Source organism: Schistocerca serialis, chromosome 1 (assembly GCF_023864345.2).
Source record: "Schistocerca serialis cubense isolate TAMUIC-IGC-003099 chromosome 1, iqSchSeri2.2, whole genome shotgun sequence".
Classification (NCBI taxonomy): Eukaryota; Metazoa; Arthropoda; class Insecta; order Orthoptera; family Acrididae; genus Schistocerca; species Schistocerca serialis.
The window spans coordinates 177,665,314-177,681,870 of record NC_064638.1 but is presented as its reverse complement, the minus strand read 5'-3'; the positions used below and the strand labels follow the sequence as shown (position 1 = coordinate 177,681,870).

The window sequence follows — 16,557 nt, the reverse complement described above, 5'->3', positions numbered from 1 at the left end:
AAAAAAAAGGGCTTTTAGGAATAAAATTTCCATTTATTGAAAAAGTTTTTTTTATTTGGTTCATCACTTACCAATTGGCAACTACTTCCACGCTCACACAGTGTGATTAAATGTGTTAATGATCGTGATGAATCGCTAGTGAATAAAGTAAATTCTTAAGAAAATGTTCTGAAAGTAAATTCACGGTTGAGCCACATTGCAGCGCTGTTCACCAAGGACAAAAGTCGGTCGTGGTGGTCGAGCGGTTCTAGGCGCTTTAGTCCGAAACCGCGAGACTGCTACGGTCGCAGGTTCGAATCCTGCCTCGGGCATGGAGGGAACTGATGGCCTCAAATGTTAAGTCTCATAGTGCTCAGAGCCATTTTTTCCAAGGACACAAGTGTTGTAGAACCCGGTCCATTCCTGTAGGTCAAAATGTAACCTACTTCATACAAAGAATTGATTGTAACCTAACCTAAAATAACCTCCTTGAACCCGCCAAAACGCAACGAAGGAGGTGGGACGCACCGTCACCAAACTGTCGGGCCATGTTGTCGGGCTACTGGCGACGGTGTCTGACGACCGTTTTCGGTGCCACTGTGAACGCAGTCTGTATCGCGCCCAGAGCAGCGGTGAAAATACTGCATCGTAATACATTTATGCTTGACCGTGTATATCGCTTAAATTAAGTACTTTCCGTAATGCATCTTGCTCCTGGAAGGGAAGTTACCGAATTTGAATTTCAGTCATTACCATGTAAGAAGGCTATTTACAATTTGTACAGAAAGCAGATGGCAGTTATAAGAGTCGAGGGACATGAAAGGGAAGCAGTGGTTGGGAAGGGAATGAGACAGGGTTGTAGCCTATCCCCGATGTTATTCAATCTGTATATTGAGCAAGCAGTAAAGAAAACAAAAGAAAAATTGGGAGTAGGTATTAAAATCCATGGAGAAGAAATAAAAAGTTTGAGGTTCGTCGATGACATTGTAATTCTGTCAGAGACAGCAAAGGACTTGAAAAAGCAATTGAACGGAATGGACATGGTCTTGAAAGGAGGATATAAGATGGACATCAACAAAACCAAAATGAGGATAACGGAATGTAGTCGAATTAAATCGGGTGATGCTGAGGAAATTAGATTAGGAAATGAGACATTTAAAGTAGTAAAGGAGTTTTGCTATTTCGGGAGCAAAATAACTGATGATGATCGAAGTAGAGAGGATATAAAATGTAGACAGGCAATGGCAAGGAAAGCGTTTCTGAAGAAATTTGTTAACATCGAGTATAGATTTAAGTGTCAGGACGTCGTTTCTGAAAGTATTTGAATGGAGTGTAGCCATGTATGGAAGTGAAACGTGGACGATAAATAGTTTGGACAAGAAGAGAAGCTTTCGAAATGTGGTGGTATAGAAGAATGCTGAAGATTAGATGGGTAGGTCACATAACTAATGAGGGGGTATTGAATAGAACTGGGGAGGAGTTTGTGGCACAACTTGACCAGAAGAAGGGATCGGTTGGTAGGATATGTTCTGAGGCATCAAGGGATCACCAGTTTAGTATTGGAGGGCAGCGTGGAGGGTAAAAGTCGTAGAGGGAGGCCAGGAGATGAATACACTAAGCAGATTGAAAAGGGTGTAAGTTGCAGTAGGTACTGGGAGATGAAGAAGCTTCCGCAGGGTAGAGTAGCATGGAGAGCTGCAACAAACCAGTCTCAGGACTGAAGACCACAACATCAACAAATATGTAAGACTTCCGTCTCTGCGCAGGTCTATTACGTGTTGGATTTGTGGTGGAAGACAGGATGAGGCGGTTGGTGAGTGCTGGAAGAGCAGAAGGCGAACTCACCTCGAGCCAGCGCGGCACGAAGGTGTGGTAGAGCGAGATGGCGAGCGGCCGGTAGGCGACGTTGACGGAGCCGTCGGGCCGCAGCGCCAGCTGCTCGAAGGAGCGCGCGGGCGGCGGCGGCTGTCCCGCCGTGGCGGCCGTGGCGGCCGCGTGGCTGCGCAGCTGCGTGTAGTCGGAGATGGCGCGCGTCACCGGCTCGCGCACGATCACCAGCAGCTTGACGCTCGCGTTCATCGCCCGGATGCGCTCCGGCACCTGCCGGCACGCGCGCACCCCTCACCCTGCAAACCTCTCCGCACAACGGCCGTTACACACTGCACCACTCACAACGTCGTCCTCGAGGGACAGCACAGTGAAGGCTGCGACTGTTGATAAATTCAAACGTTCAAACGTGTGTGAAATCTAATGGGACTTAACTGCTAAGGTCATCAGTCCCTAAGCTTACACACTACTTAAACTAAATTATACTAAGGACAAACACACACACACACGTGCCCGAGGGAGGATTCGAACCTCCGCTGGGACCAAACGCACAGTCCATGACTGCAGCGCCTTATCCCGCGAGGCTAAATACAAATAAAACAGTTCTTGCGTCAGCCACTCGTTTATTTTGCCACTATGCGATTAGATGCTTCATACCATCATATTCAGGTGGTGAGCTGTTTTTACATAGATGGTGTTGGTGAAGAGTACAGACGTCACTTCACATGAGCAGCTGTGTAGTTGAAACTTCCTGGCAGATTAAAACTGTGTGCCCGACCGATACTCGAACTCGGGACCTTTGCCTTTCGCGGGCAAGTGCTCTACCATCTGAGCTACCGAAGCACGACTCACGCCCGGTATTCACAGCTTTACTTCTGCCAGTATCCGTCTCCTACCTTCCAAACTTTACAGAAGCTCTCCTGCGAACCTTGCAGAACTGGCAGAAGTAAAGCTGTGAGTACCGGGCGTGAGTCGTGCTTCGGTAGCTCAGATGGTAGAGCACTTGCCCGCGAAAGGCAAAGGTCCCGAGTTCGAGTCTCGGTCGGGCACACAGTTTTAATCTGCCAGGAAGTTTCATATCAGCGCACACTCCGCTGCAGAGTGAAAATCTCATTCTAGCTGTGTAGTTATTTTGCGTCTTTTGCTGATGATAAAAATTGTTAACTTGCCTAACTAAAATAATACAAGAAATGTATGTGGCTACATATTTCAAGTGAAAATTGGTAGTACACTTTCACAGAAATTTAGAACAAGCAAGGGTCTGTTACCATGTTGCCCCATGTCACCAACATTATTTAAAATCTATTGTTGTGGCCTTCAGTCAGACTGATTTGATGCAGCCTTCCATGCTACTCTATCCTGTGCAAGCTTCTTCATCTCCCAGTACCTACTGCAACCTACATCCTTCTGAATTTGTTTAGTGTATTCATCTCTTGGTCTCCCTCTACGATTTTTACCCTCCACGCTGCCCTTCAGTACTAAATAGGTGATCCCTTGATGCTTCAGAAGTTAACCTACCAACCGATCCCTTCTTATAGTCAAATCGTGCCACAAATTCCTCTTCTCCCCAACTCTATTCAGTACCTCCTCATTACTTATGTGATCTAGCCATCTGTTCTTCAGCATTCTTCTGTAGCACCACATTTCGAAAGCTTCTATTCTCTTTTTGTCTAAACTATTTATCGTCCACGTTTCACTTCCATACATGGCTACACTCCATACAAATACATTCAGAAAAGACTTCCTGACACTTAAATCTATATTCGATTTTAACAAGTTTCTCTTCTTCAGAAACGCTTTCCTATATAGATATAAGTCTTAAGACATGGTCTCGTAAATGAGATGTGACTGGGCTAGAAATTAAAGATGGAGGTTATTTACATCACCTACTTTTGCCGATGATCGAGTAGTTATAGCATAAAACGTGGAGGATTCAGACTGTATATGTGTAACCAATTAGCAATGGAATGCAAAAACTGCGACTTAGGATTAATTTCCAAAAAAAAAGAGTACCTCCCTAATGATCCGGATTATTCACACATACAGGGGAAGAAAATTAAGAAGGTCAATTCCTTCTATTATTTGGGATCCATTTTGAAGTTGCAGGGAAAATCAGAGGTAGAAATTAATGAAAGCATCAGCAGTAAAAAGAAGGTCATTGGGATGCTCAATTAAATCTTATGGAGCAGAAATGTAATAAATCGAACCAAAAAAAATCATATATAAATCGACACTAGGGAGCGTAGTTATGTATGGAGTGGACACTTTGACTAAAAATCTGAAACACCTAAAAAAACTGAAAACGACAGAAATGGGCTTCTGGAGAAGACCAGCAAGAATTTCTAGAAAAGAAAAAGAAAGGAACGACGAAATAATAAAGAGAATGGAAATAAGAGAAAGACTACATGACGTGATGGATAGAAGGAAGTTACAGTGGTACGCGCATGTAAGAAGAATGGAGGAAGCCAGAATTCCGAAAATGATCCTGGAACGGGAACCAGAGGGAAAGAAGAGAAGAGGACGCCCTATGACAACCTGACACCAAAATGTAAGAGTAACAATGAGAAGACCTGGCGCAGAGGAAGAAAGTACGTAAGATCGAACCACCTTGAGGGACATCCAGACGAGATTAAGATCTTACGTAAAAGATGTAATAATTTCCTGCTATTTGTTATGTTGGAGAAATACCTTTGTATAGAGGAAAATCTCAATAAACAAATAAAAAAATAACAGAAATTGTTTATTAAGAAAGTGCACTTTAGACATTAGAGAAATTGAATTTCTGACCGTGAATTGCACTTACAGGCACCGTAACGCTGTTAAAAGTCTGCGTACTGTTACCAGATGTGTGTCCCCTCCAACGCACATTCTCGGGGGTGAAGAAAAATTCTCGTGCTCGTACTTCGCAGTGCGATTGCTCACATGCTGGCACTTCAAAAATGGCTCTCACATACAATTGGGGGAGGCTACACAGAAAACAAGTTTGGAATCCAGTAGATGCAGTGGTGTGAAATGACTCGCGTCCACTACATGCAAAATGTTTCTTCAAAAGTTAACCAGTGAAACTTCCATTTCTGTGTTCGTAGTACGTAACTGTAAATGTTTTGTAGGAGATCCACTGTAATCGCTGTATGAGGCCCGTACCACGCGGGCTGCTTTTAGCAAATAGAACCAAATAAGCTTCGACGCAGAATCGAACCCTCGACCTCCTGCATGCTGACTTAAAACGCTATCCACTGTAGTAACTGCACACCGCTAGTGAGGTATCGTGACAGATGTAGTTACTGTACACGTGATTACAGTGTTCTCAGATTGCCAATCTTCAATGTCCATTTAATGCCCGAAATATGGCCAGGACGAAATTTTGTGATAGATACTTTTGTATTGCCAGTATGTGAGGAATCTCAGTACTAAGAGTGCGCGAATTTTTCTTCACCTTGTATAATACACTGTCACTTCAGAGACGTGTAAATATAATGTGCAGAGGAGCAGATATACATCTGCCAAAAACATGCAGACTTTCAATAGCACTACCGTGCCTGTTAGAAATTCATGTTTTTTAATCTCTAAAGTGCATTTTCTAAATAAACAATTTTTATCATTAGCAAAAAATGCAAAATGACCTACACTGCCCGTGGTCTGCTCCTGCGAAAATCCGTGTGTACTCTTCACCAGCACCAGCCAAGTAAATAAGTAGTTCTCCACCGGAAGGTTATGGTATGCACCACCGGATCGTATATCGGCAAAATAAACAAGTGACTTACACAGAAACTGTTTGTACTGCATAAGTTGTTGAAGTGACTTAACACCGCCAGAAACTGATATAAATCATATTCTGTCTTCGTGTGAGTCACATAGCGCTCAGAAAGCAAGCTTGTGCAAGAAACTAAGCAAACTGCAACACCAGCTTACTCTTAACAGTGTCACTACCCCACATTTTTAACAAAGAAAATGTCCCACACAGTTGATGTAAACGCATTATTAAAGATATACGGGACTATGAACCAATTCATCAAAATATACCTTCAATAATTTATCTACTTTACTGGTCGTTGAGTCCATGCCGTGTATTATATTGTTTTAAGAAGTGCAGCAACCAGCCACTTTTTTATATATTTTTATTTAATCTAATACGCGTTTCGGGCTTTCACCTAACTTCAGTTAGCGTAATACATATCTGAATCTTCAGTTTTATCGATGTAGTTGCTCATGTTTCAAATATGTATTACGCTAACTGAAGACTGGTGAAAGTCCGAACGCGTATTATATAAAATACAAATACATAATAAATGTCTGGTTGCTCTACTTCTTAAAATGACATTTACTGTGCTGTGTAATAACATGGAGTAGGACAGCAGTATAAACAAACTGCTGAAGCTGCAATAAAAAAAAGCCAATCAGATGTATTGGAAGGCTGGCGCCAAGAGGGAAGAAATAAATTTATGAGACAACCTGACTGAATGTAGGGGCCGGTCGGTAACGTACATCCTGAGACTTCCAGATATCGTCAGTTCCGCAATGGGGGGGAAATGTGGGTCGTAAAAATTGTGGAGGGAGATTCGCCTCTAATACAGTAGGCAGCCTAAAGTGGATGTAGGTTGGTGTGGTTCAGCAGAGACAAGAGTCTTGCACGAGATAGAGCAGCGTGGAAATATTCATCAAACCAGCTGTCGAACTGAAAACCACGACAGGAAAAGCAAGACAGCGCTGCAAAATCAAACAATTTGAAATACTGAAACAGTCATGTACATCAAAATAAATTATGCGCCATTGCTATGTAGACAACTGTACAATTTCAGCATAAGAATCAAAGATGATTATTAAATCAACAATAAGTAACAAAAACTGGCTGATAAATATTCAGCTGAAGCTGAATCCTTGTTATACAACAGACTCCCTGGCAGGTTTTTTATTTAAAAAAAAGTGAAGCAACACCAATCTTCGAAGTATAAAAATAAATAAAAATAAAACTATAAGAGAGTATTTGAAAGCGGCAAGTTTGTATTGTTTCAAGTAGTATTTTGAAGTTAGTCCAAAAGAACTTGAAAAAAGTTGTGGTACGCTACTAGAGCAATATGCTGAGATATACCGTATACACTGTGCCAGTGAGAACGGTGAGAAACGCACATGGCGCTTTTCATATTTGACTAATACCCAGGAAAGGTAGCGGAAAATAAAATTTAGCGCCTATATCTACACTACTGGCCATTAAAATTGCTACATCACGAAAATGACGTGCTACAGACGCGAAATTTAACGGACAGGAAGAAGATGCTGTGATATGCAAATGATTAGCTTTTCAGAGCATTCACACAAGGTTGGAGCCGGTGGCGACACCTGACATGAGGAAAGTTTCCAACCGATTTCTCATACACAAACAGCAGTTGACCGGCGTTGCCTTACCATCACGTTTCAAATGGTTCAAATGGCTCTGAGCACTATGGGACTTAACATCTATGGTCATCAGTCCCCTAGAACCTAGAACTACTTAAACCTAACTAACCTAAGGACAGCACACAACACCCAGCCATCACGAGGCAGAGAAAATCCCTGACCCCGCCGGGAATCGAACCCGGGAACCCGGGCCATCACGGATTGTAGCCTATCGCCATTGTGGTTTATCGTATCGCGACATTGCTGCTCGCGTTGGTCGAGATCCAATGACTGTTAACAGAATATGGAATCGGTGGGTTCAGGAGGGTAATACGGAACGCCGTGCTGGATCCCAACGGCCTCGTATCACTAGCAGTCGAGATGACAGGTATCTTATCCGCATGGCTGTAACGGATCGTGCAGCCACGTCTCGATCCCTGAGTCAACAGATGGGGACGTTTGCAAGACAACAACCATTTGCACGAACAGTTCGACGACGTTTTCAGCAGCATGGACTATCAGCTCGGAGACCATTGCTGCGGTTACCCTTGACGCTGCATCACAGACAGGAGCGTCTGCGATGGCGTACTCAACGACGAACCTCGGTGCACGAATGGCAAAACGTCATTTTTTCGGATGAATCCAGGTTCTGTTTACAGCATCATGATGGTCGCATCCGTGTTTGGCGACATCGCGGTGAACCCACATTGGAAGCGTGTATTCGTCGTCGCCATACTGGCGTATCACCCGGCGTGATGGTATCGGGTGCCATTGGTTACACGTCTCGGTCACCTCTTGTTCGCATTGACGGCACTTTGAACAGTGGACGTTACATTTCAGATGTGTTACAACCCGTGGCTCTATCCTTCATTCAATCCCTCCGAAACCCGAAACCCTACATTTCAGCAGGATAATGGACGACCGCATGTTGCAGGTCCTGTACGGGCCTTTTTGGATACGGAAATTGTTCGACTGCTGCCCTGGCCAGCACATTCTCTAGATCTCTCACTAACTGAAAACGTCTGGTCAATGGTGGCCGAGCAACTGGCTCGTCATAATACGCCAGTCACTACTCTTGATGAACTGTGGTATCGTGTGAAGTGCATGAGCAGCTGTACCTGTACACGCCATCTCTGTTTGACTCAATGCCTAGGCGTATCAAGGCCGTTATTACGGCCAGAGTTGGTTGTTCTGGGTACTGATTTCTCAGGATCTATGCACCCAAATTGCGTGAAAATGTGATCAAAAAAAGGTTCAAATGGCTCTGAGTACTATGGGACTTAACTACTGTGGTCATCAGTCCCCTAAAACTTAGACCTACTTAAACCTAACTAACCTAAGGACATCACACACATCCATGCCCGAGGCAGGATTCGAACCTGCGACCGTAGCGGTCACGCGGTTCCAGACTGTAGCGCCTACAACCGCACGGCCACTCCGGCCGGCCGAAAATGTGATCACATGTCAGTTCCAGTATAATATATTAGTCCAATGAATACCGTTTATCATCTGAATTTCTTCTTGGTGTAGCATTTTTAATGGCCAGCAGTGTAGTACATTAAATTAATAATGAAGTTTTGTCCAAGTTTCATTTATCATTTCTAAATTTTTGTATGTGCCCATCTAAGATTATAATTACTGAAATTATAATATCCTGCTGCTGTAAGTATGCAGGGTGACTCAAAAATTTGTTAAGATTTGAAAATTCACTAATTCGCTGAATAAAGTAAGTGCCGAAGTTAAACTTGATCACATGCCTGAAATTATATCGGGTTTTGTTGAAACCAAATACCGTTTGCAGAAACCGTCCAACACATCACACTGGACAGCAACACGTCAGTGACACCGTATGAGCATTGCATATACGAGGGCTATTCGAAAAGTAAGCTACGATCGGTCGCAGAAATGGAAACCACCGAGAAATTAAAAAATGTTTTATTTGCAACTGTTAGCCACACATTACAGCTACTTCTCTACATAGTCTTCGCTCCGACTTAGACAACTGTCGCAGCGTTGTGCCAACTTTCCAATAGTCTCGTCATAGAAGGCAGCCGTCTTTCCTTTCCGCCAATACTCTACTCTGCTCTACAGGTCGTTGGCTGCGCCAAAATGTTGGCCTCAAAGGCAGCAATTCATTGCAGCAGAGATGAAACTCATGGACAGCCAGTTACGGGCTGTGTTGTGGGTGATCAAATACTTCCCATCGAAATCGCTGCAGAGCGTCTTCATTGCCCCTGCACAGTGCCGCCGAAAGTTGTCATGGAGGAGGAACTGCATGACAGTTGTGTTATGTGGGCTGCATGACATCAGGCGCCATCTGTCCCCAGGCCCCCATACTTGACGATAGATGCTATTCCCTAGACATCTTGACGTGTTCACTGTGCTCTCATAAATGAAAAGATAGACGTGCCGCGATCGATGGGCGTACTACAGACACTGCCCAACCCAGCTGGTTTCCATTTCGCTACTGATCGGAACTTACTTTCCGAATAGACCTCGTAGAATGAACTGAAGTGGGAGAGTGATTCAGATGAGCCACCAATCGCGTCATGTTGACTTTACCAGAAAAAGCACTGTTAGTGAAGCTTTAGTGTCAGAATGGAGAACCCACTAGTGCTGCTTCACGATCCTATCGCCATAAGAAGGGTACTCGAACGTGTAAAGGCCCAGTGACAAGAGTCGCTATGAAGAAAATGATCACGAAGTTCGAAGCCACGGGTCGTTTAGACGATCGGATCCGTAGTGGGCGAATAGACGTAACTGTGCTACTGCTGCTCGGCCAGTTCAGGAAGCAATGGAGTCTTTAGCGGCTTCACCTCCGCATGGTGAGGTCAGGGCTCGTGAAGTCGCACCGGCATTTCACGGACCACTGTTTGGAGAGCACCACTGTTTACCCTCTAGTGCTACCCATCGTGAACTGCTGAGCTGTTCCATTTAATAGGGTTGTTACATTTAATAGGGTAGTAAGCCAGTTGTGACTGGTACTCTAGACTGATCGCCGATAGAACGATATTAGGTATTAATATTTTACCATCTTCAACAACTGTAGTTGCATATACCAAAATAATCAGCAACCAGTTGCATGAAAGTAATTTAATTCCTTAATAAGCTCCAGGCACTTAGGTGATCGTGTCAGCTACTTAGTATGGGTAGAAGTTATACTTGACAACTTAAATAAATTAATAATTGGTTTCTTTTAACGACCTCCTCATACTCCCCCACTCCCCCCCCCCCCACCCTCGACCCCGGCTGATATAACTGCTGAAAGGGTCAAGGAAAATTTGAGTCTCTTTTTGAATGGATACCCGACTCATAGATATTATAGTTTGCGGTGACTTCAATCCACTCCAGATAGGTTGGCGAAAATACGTTTAAAGTCGATGGATGGTAGACATAAAACATCATTCGGGACTGTATTAAATGTTCTCTCCCAAAATTATTTTGATCCTTTGATTCCAAAGTCCACACAGGTATGATTGCGACAATATACTATACCTCTTAGCGAGAAACAGTCCTGAACAAATAGAGAGCGTCATGACGGATACAAGGATTAGCGATCAAATGGTCGCTATAATTAGACAATACCGTAACGCCCAAATCCACCAAAAATAAACGGGAAATATTCGTGTATCTATTTTAAAAAGCAGATAAAAATTCGCTTCACGCCTTCCTAAGAGACAGTCTCCATTCCTTCTATACTAAATATGTAAATATGTAAGCGTCGACCAAATATGGCTCAAATTCGAAGAAATTGAGAGGTTTATATCCACTTCATTAATAATGCACGAAAAAAAGCCCGCATTGTACACAAAACAAGACAGGACGCTGCCAAAGAATGAACAAAACAGAATTTCAGATTTAAAATAATGCAAAATTTCAAGGACTAGCGGCAGTCTGCAAATGATCGAAACTTATTGTGGACTTAAATGCAAGATGCTTCTAACAGTTTCCACAACGAAACTATGTCTCGAAATCTGACAGAAAATCCAAAGAGTCTTCGGTCCTACGTAAGTTCTCTTAGCAGCAAGACACTATCAATATCTTCACTGCACTATAGCAATGGTTATGACACTGGTGACAGCGCCGCTAAAGTGGCGTTACTGAGTACATTTTGCGGAATTTTTTTCAACAAAGATGGTGCAATAAATACGCCAAAAGTCGAATTAAGAAAAACTTTCAACACTAGTAATTTATAAGTATATACCTCAGATCACTGAATAAAGGTCAGCTTTCCAGCTCATGTTTTATACCAGTTAGGTTCCTTTCGGAGTACATTGATGAAATAACACTGTTTTTAGCAGTCATACTAAACCGCTCGTTGGACGAAAGATCCGTACCTGAAGACTGCAAATTGTACAGGTCACAACAATGTACGTGTACAAGAAAGAAATCCGCTGAATTATAGTCTGATGTCATTGAAATAGATTTCTAGTAGGATTTCCTAACACGTACTGTGTTCAGCATCGTGAAATATCTCGAAGAAAACGATGTATCGAAACATAACCACCACGGATTCAGAAAGTGTCCTTCTGTGAAACGCAACTAGTTCTTTATACAAACTAAGCAATGAGTTCTGTCGACAGAGGATCTGAAGTTGATTCCGTATTTATAGATTTACAGAAGGATTTTGACACAATTCTTCACAAACGGCTTGTGATCAAATTGAGTGCCATCGTCTCAGCTGTGCGACTGTATTCCTGATTTCCTGCCGTAATGATCACAATTCACAGTAACTGACAGTTATTCAGTGAAGGTTCGGGTCCTCCATTGGAGTACTAAAAGTGTTTCGTTAACTTTCGGTTACACGATAAATCACACAAATTTAAAAGTTCTCTATTCACCTAACCATCTCGGAATTACAGTCACAAACAATTTAAATTATAACCATTACATAAAGAATGCTGTGGGGAAGGCGAAACAAATAGTTCGTTTTATTGACCGAACATTTAGAAGAAGCAACAAATCTACTAAAGAGACTGCCTAAATTACGCCTGTCCATCGTCTTTGGTAGTACTGCTGCACGGTATGGAATCTTTCCCAGATGGAGGACATCGGAAACGTTTATTAGTGTCATGAAATAGAGGAGAGTGTGTCTTGGATACGATAAGGGAGTGTGAGTGGCAATCATTAAAACAAAAGCGTTATTAATTTCGGTGAGACCTTTTCACGAAATTTCAATAAACAACTTTCTCCTCCGAATTCCAGAACATTATCTTGACTCCCACTTACATAGGGAGAAATGACCACGGTCAGTGATTGATTTGTGAGGATGGGCGCTGGTACGCCGTACATCCTACAAAAAACCGTTAAAACGACGTTCTAAGACGTCTAAACTAAAAAAAATTTCCCCTGGAAGGTCACAGTTTTCGAACCTCCCGTTTTTTTTTTTTTTTTGTTTTTTTTAATTTTTTTTTTTTACAAATCAAGCAGTGACCATAGTGACGTAGTAAGAAAATCGGTGCCCACACGACGGAAAGATTTGGGTATTGAATTTCCCTGAGTGCTATTCGAGAGTCGAGCAGTCGACAAATATTTTAAAATTGCCTAATGAAGCATCTATCAAACACTCAAGTGTTCTATAAAAAATAAGCCATCTGCGATCAGTCCTAGAAAGCTAAAAACTATGGCCTAACACTTTATTGAGATCTGTTTAAACAGAGATAACCTAGAGTATTCCATAAAAACCGTTCATGTGTAACCTTTTTAGGTGAGAAGGGAAGTCAACGTGAAAAGTCCATCAGCCAGTGTGGCATGTGTTTCTAATAAAATCACTGCTCGAGTTTAATGAGTGACGCAAACCGAACCATCGTGATAAAATACGCCGGGTTAACAATAAACGCAGTGAAGTAACTGCGGCTGTTTGGTACTGCTTGCTGGGTAAACCCTTTTGGATTAATTTTCATATGTATGGCGAAGTGTACATGTAGGTCTCGAATTACCAATGCAGGAGGTGTTAAAAAACGGAGGGGATGACACGCGAAACTGGCCCGTGACACGAACTCCCGAAGCAGAGTCGGCAAGTCTTCGCCTGGAAGGCAGTGGTGTAATCTTCAGTAGGCTACAAAATTTTGACGAACAACATCTCTCACAACCGTGTTCCAAAATAATCAAAACCGGTCGAAGCAGACATGCAAATGGGACATAAGAAATTGCGATCGTCAGCCGTTCTGCATAATGGCATTCCTTTATCGAATCTCGTTATCCGTCTAGTAGCGTGCCTAAAGTACTTAAAGGACGTTCTGTCGAAAGGTTTCGTGCCGGCGATACGGCGGGCACTTGTAAAGGAGTCATTTCGAGTAATATCGGAAATAATTTAGGCTCGTAATATGTTCGCCGGTGCAGCTCCCTCCCCAAAAAGTCCGGATTCATCGGTAGCCGCGGCAAACGGGGACACGGAGCTGTCATTACCTTGAAAGGGCACGGACTGCGCGCCCCCTACAGTAGCCGTTGGTTAGCTGATTAGTCTGGACAGAAGTTGAAAAACTCTGTTAAATATTTTGTGTGGCACAAATATAGAATGTGCTACTTACATTGTCGCCTTTTCATTAGCACAGTTTGAGTTTCACTATAACCTATAAAGCACATGGTGCATGACGTACAACGTAAACACTGTCTGCAGCATTATGCAGAAACCAGTTCCGAAACAGGGAAACCAATAAACAACTTGTCTCTGTACGTCCATCTTTTCAGAGATGGTTGCGGGACTCGGCTGTTCGCTGCAGGATGTCAAATCAAACACTTTTCAGCCATCTAATTTCCAAACTTATTTTATTTGGCATCCGGTTTCGGCGATTTACTATGCCATCTTCAGGCCCCTGACCGGGGTGTAGCAAGATTCCAATCTCGGCTCCGGTCGGCAGATCATGATTGAAGTGATCGCTGTAGAGAGCAGAAATCAACAGACACCAGTATTTAAATACTGGCCCCTATTTTGAAGTCGGCCGGGGTGGCCGAGCGGTTCTAGGCGCTACAGTCTGGAACCGCGCGACCGCTACGGTCGCAGGTTCGAATCCTGCCTCGGGCATGGATGTGTGTCCTTAGATTAGTTAGGTTTAAGTAGTTCTAAGTTCTAGGGGACTGATGACCAAAGAAGTTGATTCCCATAGTGCTCAGAGCCCCTATTTTGAAGAACCGAGGTTGGAATCTTCCTACACGTCAGTCAGCGGCCTGAAGACGGCGTAATAAATGGCCGAAACTGGTAAACAAATAAAGTAAGTTTGGAAATTAGACGGTTGAAAGGTGTTGGATTTGACATCCAATAAAAAATTTGAATCATATTGAATCATATCACTGCAGTCAGTTATTTAAAAAAAATTCGAAACCGAAGAGAACAAGAGAATCAAAAAATGTGTAGAAACCAACAAAATTTTGCACACAGTTTAAGCAAGATTTCGAAAGAATGATTCAGCAATTTATCTAATAAACAGAATTGCAACTAGCATAACAGAAGAAATAAACAGAACTCACTGGGTGCTTACTCCATTTTTATACGTACGGTCAGTGTTGTACAAGAATGGAATAGATGTATTAATATATTAGCTTTACCAACAATGATTCCCACCTACGGTTCTAAACACAGTGCACAACCTACTGAAAAAAAGAAGAAAATTAAAGTTCTAGTAATTGTGCCCTGTCTGACGCAGTTTAACCAAAGGCAGGAGTGGCTTAAGGCACACTACTATCGCAGATGAGTGGAACGAAGGTTTGGCACTGGACACGCACGATGTTGATAACAACAAGAGAAGCAAAACGGACAATGCTGCGGTACCATGCAAAACTACAAAAGGGATACACCAGGAGCCGAAAGACAATCAGCGAGGTATCTGCAGACTATGCAGTAAATGAAGCGATATATTTGGTGTGTAAACCTTACTACTCGCTACACCATCAGATAATAGGGGAAACTATCAAGACAATCTTGCTGTTTAAGATAGTTATGGAATACGTATTGTTTCACAGTCTGGATGGGCAGCAATACACAAATGGCGAAAATATCGTTTGCTTACTGTAGGCAGACTCAATCACTCCACAGACAATACGCTAGTACAGGAATTAACTCCAAGTCAGGATGACGAAGGAGAAACTGGCAGCAAATTGCGGACTAACCGGGCTGCAGACCAAGAGGCTCACAAAGGACATACTAAAGCAACACTCAATAACTCCGAACTTCCATCGATCCCAATACCTGCATCCAAAGACCACTATACTGAGACCAATAGTATTTACGTGAGGACCTCGAGCAAGTACGACTGGAAGAGGAAGAAAAATCAGAACCGTCGAAAGAGTACAGAAAGTATAGTTTTAGACAAACAATTCGAGATAAAGCATATACATTTGAACAACAGAGAATACTGGGACCAAACGGAATAAAACAACCACTTCTGACTTGGGTTTTGGTAGTTTCTTCAGTTGTAACGTGAATGTCAGAGCATGGCACTCCAACTAATACAAAAAAAAAAAAAAAAAAAAAAAACACACACACAAAATAAAATAAATAAAGCACCAACAATTCCATCACCAATCTTAAATAAGTGGTGACCCATCGGACCTAACACAAGCACTATCCTAAGTATGAAAAGGATGCTACACATGTGTGGTGTATTAATTTTTTCTGATGAAGCCTCGTTGTATTTTCATGAACTTGCTAAACAATAGACTTTGGACTTCTGAAAAGTCCCATCAGTTACATCAAGAAAACTGAGGTGGGCAAGTAGTGCAACAAAAATTATTTGCCCGGTTTTTGTCCACCACGCCATAATCTCTGACGGGTAAACGAACAACATGTGACGTTTCTTTTTGAGAGAACTAACAACTAATGAAAAGGTATACGCGTATTCCATGCAGAACAATGCAGGGTCGGGCACCATCAATGTGTCTATAACGGTATCAAGAACTGTATTTATTGTGAGGGTCTGTAATATTCTCGTCAGATACAGTATCTGAGCTGGTCAGTCGATATAACACCGATACTTTATAAGGTTTCAGTTTCAGTTTGTTCACAGGTCTACGAACAGATGATTCAGACGGACACCTTAGTCTAAGGAGCTAAATGGCGCACTATTTTCTTGGATGTATTGGCAAGCTCATTCACAACTCTTCTACGTACGCCATCTGCCACAAAATGGTTCAAATGGCTCTGAGCACTATGCGACTTAACTTCTGAGGTCATCAGTCGCCTAGAACTTAGAACTAATTAAACCTAACTAACCTAAGGACATCACACACATCCATGCCCGAAGCAGGATTCGAACCTGCGACCGTAGCGGTCACGCGGTTCTAGACTGAAGCGCCTTTAACCGCACGGCCACACCGGCCGGCCCATCTGCCACACTGTCAGAGCAACGCGCTGAAGCATTATACAGTGATAGACATTCATCT

The 16,557-nt window shown here is 42.7% G+C and overlaps 1 protein-coding gene across 1 annotated transcript in view; it reads right to left on the bottom strand.

Moving 5' to 3' along the window:
* LOC126458367 (heparan sulfate glucosamine 3-O-sulfotransferase 1) overlaps positions 1-16,557 on the bottom strand; it is a 145,193-nt gene that overhangs the window by 18,460 nt on the left and 110,176 nt on the right. The window contains exon 4 of the mRNA XM_050095379.1: positions 1,825-2,079. Coding sequence (XP_049951336.1) covers positions 1,825-2,079 — 255 coding nt within the window. The remainder of the gene's footprint in view (positions 1-1,824; positions 2,080-16,557) is intronic.